The sequence below is a fragment of the Ornithodoros turicata genome, chromosome 2 (genome assembly GCF_037126465.1).
Source record: "Ornithodoros turicata isolate Travis chromosome 2, ASM3712646v1, whole genome shotgun sequence".
Classification (NCBI taxonomy): domain Eukaryota; kingdom Metazoa; phylum Arthropoda; class Arachnida; order Ixodida; family Argasidae; genus Ornithodoros; species Ornithodoros turicata.
In genome coordinates, this window is record NC_088202.1 from 34684008 (window position 1) to 34693510 (window position 9503).

The 9503-nt window shown below is 46.2% G+C and overlaps 1 protein-coding gene across 1 annotated transcript; it reads right to left on the minus strand.

The window, feature by feature from the left end:
• Positions 1–5417: 5417 nt before the first annotated feature.
• On the minus strand, positions 5418–9042 carry LOC135384519 (uncharacterized protein K02A2.6-like). The gene is made up of 2 exons (XM_064613716.1): positions 8593–9042; positions 5418–8222 (listed from the first exon to the last, which is right to left on the minus strand). Exons 1-2 carry the CDS (start codon positions 9040–9042, stop codon positions 5418–5420), a joined length of 3255 nt encoding a protein of 1084 aa, XP_064469786.1.
• Between the last annotated feature and the right edge of the window lie 461 nt (positions 9043–9503).

Here is a 9503-nt window from a genome sequence, read left to right on the forward strand (position 1 = left end):
AATTTGATGGAATACATTTTGGGTTTCATGCATATTACTTCCTCTATGGGTATGCTACCCATTTCACTTTTGAACGTGCCAATCCTACCACGATTCCTCTCGCTGTACAGTGGATGATCCCGATCGAAGGAAAACAAGTCTAAATGTTCGTCGGTGAGCGCACGTAACTGATCTTCGTAGTCCTTACAGAATAGGCCGAGGATCAGAGAACCCGTGTCAAAGTAGCAGGTAATCCCCGGACAAGTGAGCTTACTCAGCAGGGTTTGATAGTGGAACGAGTACATGATTAACTTACTGAGTTCTGAAATCGTGAAGCCATTCTGCAGGGGGAAATCGCATCACAGTTTTTGTTTGCACATTTTGTACATGACGCAGCCGGGGGACAGAATTTCCATTCGCACACATTCCGCCCGACTCCCGAGGCGACTCGCCATCTCCTCATCGAAGGCTACTTTAATATCCCGCTTATTAAATTTATTTAGTAGCGTACTCCCGAAGACCGCATTATTTGAGATTTTATAGAAATTTTTCTCGAACGTAGTGCTCAAGGCGACGCGTCTGGCAACGTTGTCCTTGATGTAGGGACGCAGGAATGGTGCCTGACGAAATTTTAGAATAATGTGAATTTTCGTCACCCTCATGACCAATCTACAATAGAGCGCAGGCAGCGCGTAATGAACGACGTACTCGACCTTGTCTTTGCACGTGAGCAGCAGCTTTTTGCTGTTCGCGGGTGATACATTAACTCTTTGAGAAGCCCTCACTGGAATGGTGAGATCCATTCCTTCGGGGCGACCGCCTTCTCGGGAGCCAGGGGGAAGTACCGTGTCAGCATGTGGATAGGTTTTGGATACTCCAAGTCGCACACGTAAACGTATCCCAAGTCCGAGTCTGTGGGATGACGCATAAAATCCTTGACCCATTCGAAATCGCCGACAGGGAGGTGCTTTATCATACTGAATCCGTAAAGATTGTTGCAATCTATGTACGATATGGTCCACCTAATCTTTATCGGGATCGCAGCCACTGCACAGGGGCTTGTTACCCCCTAAAAGAAAAATGACACCTGCTCGTCTGACAGAGCGCGCCTCTAACACCCGATATGATGGTGCAGTATATGTCCTCGTCGATGATCAGTTCCAATTTTGCGTGCGTGTAATTTAGAGCGCATTGCCACCAATAGGATGCCAGAGAAACGCAATGAAGCAATTCCAATCCGCGCGCGTCGTAGCACAGATGTTGGAAGTGCTGCCTTACGTCAGCATGTGATAGGGCACCGTTTTCAAGTACAATGCATTATAATCCCGCAGATTCGAGCATCCAAAATGTCCAAATACGTGCAGCGCGTACTGATAGTCTTCGTCGCTTATATCCTCCCCTGTCAGATCGTTTTGGAATGCGGATTTTGCCTGCAGAGCCAATTCGTCGTACACTGCGAAAGAACTAACGTGGCATGACGTGGAATACACCTTTACGAAGCAAGAGTTCGTAGTCGTCTCCAAATACCTGCTTCAGGCATTGGAATACCTCTGTGGCCCCCATGGATTTGACAGTTTCCACGAGCTCTCCCAGCGACGAATTTAGGTACTGCATGGTATCTCTGAATAGGAAGGTGTCAATTTCGAACGATCGAATTTTTTCCATGGAACTGGCCACGATGAAGGGAGCTCGCTTCCACCTGAGAAGGTGAAATTCCCGCAGCAGTCCGGCCAAATCGCAGGCCAGATTGTGCATCGTGAATGGCAGTTTTTCTCTCGTCGTGCACGCCACGTTACGGGGGTTGCACAGCATCGCGATCTCCGAGAACACACTGACCTTCCCAGGCTATCCCAAGGATGTCACTCAGGGATAGGAATGATATCCGTTGGACGTCCTCAAATGGTCCTCAATTTGTCAGAAAAGTGTTAGAATGAGACTCCGCGTATCATCCTCAGAACTTCCCCAGCAAATCCCCCCAAGGACACTGCTGGTACGGTTTCAGGAGCACAACCGGATACCTTGTGAATTATTTATTTTGAGAAGTGAGGGCACATTTGCAGCACCCACACACAGCAGCATTTGAGAGGGTGTGTTTATTAGCTATTAAAACAGGCAAAACTCTGAAGGCGGTGCTTGGCTGGACTAGTACTGGACTAAGGTGACGAAGGCTTGGGCGATGAAGGCTGTTCGCCACTTCCTCACTTGCTTGGCCCGTGTCTGTGGCGGCACTTCTGGCGGCGACCTCCACACAGCGGTTCAATGCATCTGTCATTGGGAACACAAAATGAGCAATATTTCATGTCACAAGAATGTTTTTAGAATCCAATGAAGTTACAAGGGTCGTTCAATAAAAAACCGGAAAAGTAGTGCTAAAAATCGCAACACGGTCGAGGCCGACGCCGTCGTGCCTCGACCGTGCGCGTTCTGTGACTATGAGCTACCATTTGATCTGTCAGCACGCCTCGGATGTGCATGGTTAGCTGGAAACTTCATTAACCAACAGAAATTAATTCTCTAACTTTTTAATTACAAGAATTTCAGCAAAGCTGTCAATGTGTCAATGGTGAAGTTGTATATCATGACACAAGACAACGAATCTCGTAGGTTCCAACTTTCTGATATTTACAAACCGTTGTTTCTGGTTGCGAAAATGCAGATCGAAAACCTGGCTTCGTCCCACGACAAGTGAACCAGCCATTCATGAAACAACACAAATAGGAAAGGGTACCTTATGTGCTGCCGACCTACGGTATTCATGTGCAAAGCGGAGGAAAGACAGCGCTGCTGGCAGGCTCGCTTGTTGTGTGGCGAATGCCATATCATGCGGTGCTTTCAGAACTCCACGCGTATTTCTTCAAACCCGACAGAAAAAAAAGGCCTCGTAAATGTTAGAGTTGGGGGTAGTGGCATTCACTGTCTCATGTCATCGTGTACAACAGCTGTATTGACAGCTTTGCTTTAATCATCGCAACTAAAAAGTTACAAAATTAAATTCAAGCTGTAAAATTAAAAATACAAAAACAGTCCAGGCTACTTATGAGATGCAAGGGGCAAAATTTATGCGCAGATTGACCACTGTGGCATCACTCATGATCGTAGTTGTCTCGCGATGTATACCCCGAATTATTATTAGACAAAGCTTCAATGAAACGTCATTTCTGCATGGTCACTGTATCTTTAATGGGAGACAACAAAGCTCCTTCATCTGATTTCACGTCCAGGGGACTATTCACCTGCATAATTTTAGTTTTTCTGCACTGACAGAAAGAGAGAAAACGCCAGAGAGAGAGAGAGAGAGAGAAAATGGCACAGTTTGCCAGTTTTAGCACTGTCTGCGATGGCTGTCACAAATGCATATTTGGCACAAAGTCAACGATTCCCGGGTCATCGTGACAGCATTATGATGACGAATCATGGTTACCGCACAACCTCATTAATGCGCAGCCGCTTAAATTTGTCACTGCCTAACGGCTCAGCTTTTCCCTTCCAAGAAGACAAAGTGCTGCGGAGAGAGAGAGAAAATGGCACAGTTTGCCAGTTTTAGCACTGTCTGCGATGGCTGTCACAAATGCATATTTGGCACAAAGTCAACGATTCCCGGGTCATCGTGACAGCATTATGATGACGAATCATGGTTACCGCACAACCTCATTAATGCGCAGCCGCTTAAATTTGTCACTGCCTAACGGCTCAGCTTTTCCCTTCCAAGAAGACAAAGTGCTGCGGGGTCCAAGGCTCTGCAATGAGTTGGTGCTTACTACAATGAGTTTCGTTGAGTTCTCACACTTACTTGAAATAGCATGGAGCTTATCAGGGCTGAGGCCAGGCTTCGCAGTGGCACGTTCTTTGGCGTATCGGGGCACATTGTGCGGGTAACACTTCTGTTCACCAACGCTGACACATCCCAGAGAGGCTTGGCCATATCTTTGCAGAACATTGTGTCCATAATCCATGAGAATCTTTCACAGGGCACAAAAACGTTGCTGCCCAGATGGATCTGGAAGAGAAAAATGTATAATTTGTCATTTAGAACATATTTCCGGTTTTCGTTTACCTGAAATGTGATTGTAGCTGAAGCTAAGCTGATGTGCCAATAAATGACTCACAGGACAGGCGTTGTATTCGTCAAGTCCAATCCATGAGTCTGCAAGCACCTATAAAAATAATAAAGACATGAAACCAAGAGGTACACGCACCAACATAATGTGTGCGGCTGTCAAATGAAAGAACTGCTCAAAGTGCGCACTGCTTTAAAAGCAAATGCAACAATCTTAGCTATGGTGCCTTAGCTATGTTGTGAGCAGACAGCGTCAGGTTAGCGGGCATATACAAAAAAGGGGATATTGAACAACAGCACTGCCAGATCTGAAAAGGTAATGGTTTTTGTCTACCTACAATGAGATCGTAGCTCTAGCTGAGCTGAAGCGCCGACAAATGGCTCAAAGGACAGGCGTTGTATTCGTCACCTTCTTTCCATGACTCTAAAAGCAATTATAAAAATAATAAACACATGAAACCAACAGGCGCTTGCGCCAACAACGTATCCAAACGATTGAATCTGAACACACACACACACAGGTGCTGTCCCACATCTCCATATTGTTCGTCACTCATACGCAACCACATTCTGCAGAGAAAGAAAACGCCATTCAGCTAGCTGTGCTCTACAGCTCTACCACATGCGATTGTGAACACAAGCAGGCACAACCTTGAAAGCGCAGGACAAGAAAGTAAGAAAACTCACCCCTGCTGAAGTCCAGACAACAAAGGGACGCTACAACAGAGCTCGTTGTTACGTTTAATGCAATCATTCACTGCACTGGACAGTGTGGTGACTTCTTTGGACATTACCTTCTGTTTAGTTAGTAACTCAATAAAGCATTACAATTACGCGGATTACATGGATTTTCTTCGTAGCACGTTCCTGTAGCATGGCCGCCTCCGCCATGTTCTTTTTCTCCTCTCCCTCTTTTTTAGACGCCCTGTTGCCAGACCGCTTCTTTCAGTTGCGCCGATTACAGTACTTCACTACATTCCTCCCCCACTTCAAAATCTGCGAGTCGGAACGGCTTGACGCCGCGTGTCGATCTTTTAGGGTATCTACTCCTTGTTTGTTCCTTGGAGTGGTGGTTTCTTTCGTTTACATCGACGCGGTCCATTTGTTGTTCTTGTTCCTGTTGAGGCTCAGAACTACAACAGTCTCTCGTTTCTTCCTCTATGGGTTCCTGGTCTGTTGGTAGTATGGGTATACTGAAACCCACTTGTTTTGTTGACGGCTCAAGCTTTCCATTCATGGGTGTTGCTTCATACGTCGACGTCAATCTGTCCTTATCTTTTGGCATGCTCACTTTCAGTTTCTTGAGGTATGAAGCATTCCTCACTATTTTGTGATCATTTCTGCGGACGGTTATTTTGGTCCCTTCGACCTTTTCCACAGTTTACGGGTTTGGGTTGTAAGCAGGCGATAGTTTGTTCTTCTTCTTTTCTTTGACTAGCACTTTGTCCCCTTCTTGTAATTCAAGTGGTCTAATTGTTTTCCTCTTTTCTGCATCTGTCTTGCACTTTTGTTTCATTTCTTCGTCCTTCCGTCTTACTTCAGCATCGCAAACTGGTGTTCTGACTTCTGGAATGCAGGTGCGCATCCTCCTTCCAAAGTGTAGTTCACCGGGTGACTTTCCCGTCGTTGAGTGCGTAGTCGCACGGTAGTTAAGTAGGAAGTGCTCGAGTTCGATTTTCCAATCTCTTCCGTCAGTGTTGGCTGCTCGGGCAGTCTTGTTTATGGTACGCATGAGTCTCTCCACTTCCCCATTTGCCTCCGGCCACAAGGGAGTAATTAAGTGGTGGTGGATCCCCAAGTCTGCCATGAAGTATTTGAATTTGTATCCTGAGAAGGGGGGTCCGTTATCTATTTTCACCTTGACAGGCATACCGAAAAGCGTAAAAATGTCTCGTAGAGCTTTGGTTACTCTGTCAGTGTCCAAAGACTTTAGAGTCCGTATTACAGGAAATCTTGAGTATTCATCGACGAGCACTAACAGGTACTGTCCATCGGGAAATGGTCCTGCAAAATCTAACGCAAGATTTTGCCACGGTCCTTCAGGCAGTTTAGTCATTATTATAGGTGTACGTATGTTTTCTTGCACGACGGCTTGGCAGGGTATGCAGGTCTTCACAGCATTTTCTACTGCTCTATCGATTCCTTTAAACCACACCTTCTCACGGAGAAGCTGCTTTGTTTTGCGAATCCCCATGTGTCCTCGATGGGCTAGTTGAATTACTTTTTTCTGCAGGGATTCAGGGATGACCAGTCGATTTCCTCGGAGTATAGCTCCTTTCGCTGTCACTGAGAGTTCATTTGCGATGGCCTTGAATGGACTTATTTCTTGTGTCCATGAGCTGTTACTGCAAGGTTTGGTCTGTAATACTTCTGACAGTTTGCTCAGGATTGCATCGTTCTTTGTTGCTTCTTCTATCAGTTCCAGAGTTAGAGCTTTTGGACATGCTTGCTGGGCTATGTGGTTGACATACTCCTCCACTGCAGTTTCTTTCAGTTCATTGTCTTCCACCACGTTTCGTGATAAGAAGTCAGCAGGGTTGCTTGACCCTACAATGTGTCGCACTTGGAATGTGTATTGTTGTAGCTTCAGCAGCATTCTTTCCATTCTAGCTGATACCATGCACCTTGAGTTTTGAAGGATACTCACAAGTGGTTTATGGTCTGTCTGTACTGAGAACGGAGGACCATACAGATACAGATGAAAGTGTGTGATGGCTGACAGGATGGCTAGAAGCTCTCTCTCTATTTGTGAATATCTTTGTTCGACTGGAGAGAGTGGTCTACTGTGGTAGGCAATCACCCGAGATTTGTTTTTTCTTGTTACTTGACTCAAAATAGCTCCCACTCCTTTCGGTCCTGCATCCACAGTGAGCTCTGTCTTGTGTGAGGGGTCAAAGTAGGCTAGCTTTCGTTCTTCGGACATCAGCTTTTTAGCTTCATTGAAAGCATCGCTGTGTCTTGCTGTCCACGCAAATTCCACCCCTTTTTTGGTGAGTTGTCGCAGTGGCTCCACTACTTGTGCTAACCTTGGGAGGAATCGGGCACAGTATGTTACCATTCCCAAGAAGCTTCGGATCTCACGCACATCGTTTGGCTGAGAAAGTCTGCATATTGATTTCACCTTTTCTGGATCTGGTTTTATGCCTTCTGATGTAAAGAGCAGTCCAAAGAATTTCAGGGAGGTCCTTCTGAACACACATTTCTTGGCATTTAGCACTAGTCCTGCTTTTGACAGTCGCTGGAGCACTAGATGGAGTCGTTGATTATGTTCCTCTATTGTCTTTCCTGACACAATAATATCGTCACTTGCGTTTATAACTCCCTCTACACCATTGATGACTTGCCGGATCACTTCTTGGAAAACCTCAGCGGCAGAGGATATGCCAAAATTTAACCGCTTGTAACGGTATATTCCACAGTGGGCAGAAAATGTGGTTATGTGTCGGGAATCCTCTGCTAGTTCCAGCTGGTGATGCCCATCTCTCAAGTCAAGTTTGGAGAACATCTTTGCTCCGCTCACGGTGCAGATGATGTCATCTATTGTGGGCATTACATGTCGTTCACGTTTGATGGCCTTGTTTGGTTCACGCATGTCCAAACACAGTCTTATCTCCTCCTTCCCTGGCTTAGGCACAATTACTAGGGGGGACATCCAAGGTGTTGGCCCAGACACTTTCTCGATGATGTCACCGTCTTCTAGTTCTTTCAGTTTCTCCTCCACAGCTTTTCTAATGTGAAGCGGTATCCTTCTGTGTTGGGCAACTGGTGTAACCGAGGGGTCTACATGCAGATGAACTTGCAGATCTTTGAGCTTTCCCATCCCTTGAAATAGTTGAGGGAATTCTTCTTGTGGGTCTAGTGTCTGCTCTGCATTTATGTTGAGGGTTATTTTTATGATACCTAAAACATCTGCAGTCTCATAACCAATGATGTTTTCAGCCACTTTGTTCACCACTGCCACTTCTGCCGGCTGTCTCTTGTCTCCAACGTGAATCTCTGTTTTGAATTTTCCTATGATGGGCAAGTTGGCGTGGCTCCCATAGGCAAAGTACTGTGTGCTGGTTGTAGTAAGTTCCAGGTCGCTTTTTAACTGGATCTTTTGGAAGGTCTCGGCGTCCACAAGGTTCACCGACGAGCCAGTGTCAATGAGTGCTTGCGTGCTCACAGGTACAATGTTGACTCTGACCTTTGGTAAGGTTTTGTTCGCTGTCCTTACATTGTATATCGAGTTGTCATCGGAGCTGTCTTCTTGTTCTTTTGACGTTATTGTTTTCACGGATGGCTTCCCCTTTCCAGTGTTGTTTCGGCAGTGTTTCGCGAAGTGATGTAATTTCTGACAGTTTGTACATGTTACTTCCCACGCTGGACAAGACGTTTTTCCATCCTTGTGGGGCCATGTGCCTCCGCATCCCCAACATTTTTTTCCACTTTTGTTGCCACTGGGTTGTTTCTTTTTGAGTTTGTAGTGCTTTCCTTTCACCGCGTTTACTTTTTGTGTGTTTTCTGGAGTTCCTTCCATCTTGTCGGCTTGCAGTTCTGCTTGCTCGTGTGCTTGCCCAAGTTCTTTTGCCCAATAATTTTTCTAGGGTGATACTGGGGTCTCTTAGCGCTTGTCTTCTCAACTTAGTGGACGTGATGCCTTCTATCATTTGCGCCAGCAACGCTTGGTCCTCGTTCGCGAACTCACAGGTTGATGCTAGCTTCTTGAGTCGAACGAAGTACTCAGAGGTAGTTTCTCCTTGCTGTTGTACCGCTTGCCGAAAGACATGTTGCTCGAAGACTATGTTCTTCTTAGGCTTGAAGTGATCTGTGAGGAGTTTCTTTGTCTTCTCAAAGTCGTCTTCGGCGGTGCCACCAAGCGCCTCGTAAATGTCGAAAACTTGCTCTCCCGCGAAGTGCAGTAGCATTGCTTTTTGCTGTTTCTTGTCTTTGATGTTCGACGGCACAATGAAGCTTTCTAGGCGATTCAACCACTTCTCCCATCTTCGGGCAATGGATGAGACCATGTGGGTCGAATACAGCGATGGGTGTGACAAATGACTGCATTGTGCTGTCTTCTCTTGCCCTGGGTGTGAAATCCTCGTCGCCAGTTGTGGTGGCTTCTTTGGACATTACCTTCTGTTTATTTAGTAACTCAATAAAGCATTACAATTACGCGGATTACATGGATTTTCTTCGTAGCACGTTTCTGTAGCATGGCCGCCTCCGCCATGTTCTTTTTCTCCTCTCCCTCTTTTTTAGACGCCCTGTTGCCAGACCGCCTCTTTCAGTTGCGCCGATTACAGTACTTCACTACAGACAGGATGCCGGAACTGTCTCGTTGACCTCAAGATTGCAAGATAACATACGCGCGACGCTGGGCAAGAAATACACTTACTAAACTTCGAAACAGTTCTGTAGCCAGCGTGAGCTGAAAACAGACCAGAGGCGGGCGAACAAGTTTGAACTCTGACGGTTGCGCCTGGCT

What these genes read in the sequence shown, in the direction of transcription:
- LOC135384519 (XM_064613716.1), bottom strand. Translation starts at nt 9,042, where the DNA reads ATGGTCTCATCCATTGCCCGAAGATGGGAGAAGTGGTTGAATCGCCTA. An exon ending in TATTGGGCAAAAGAACTTGG is followed by an intron (nt 8,223 to 8,592) that starts GCAAGCACACGA and finishes ACCTTACCAAAG; the next exon opens with GTCAGAGTCAACATTGTACC.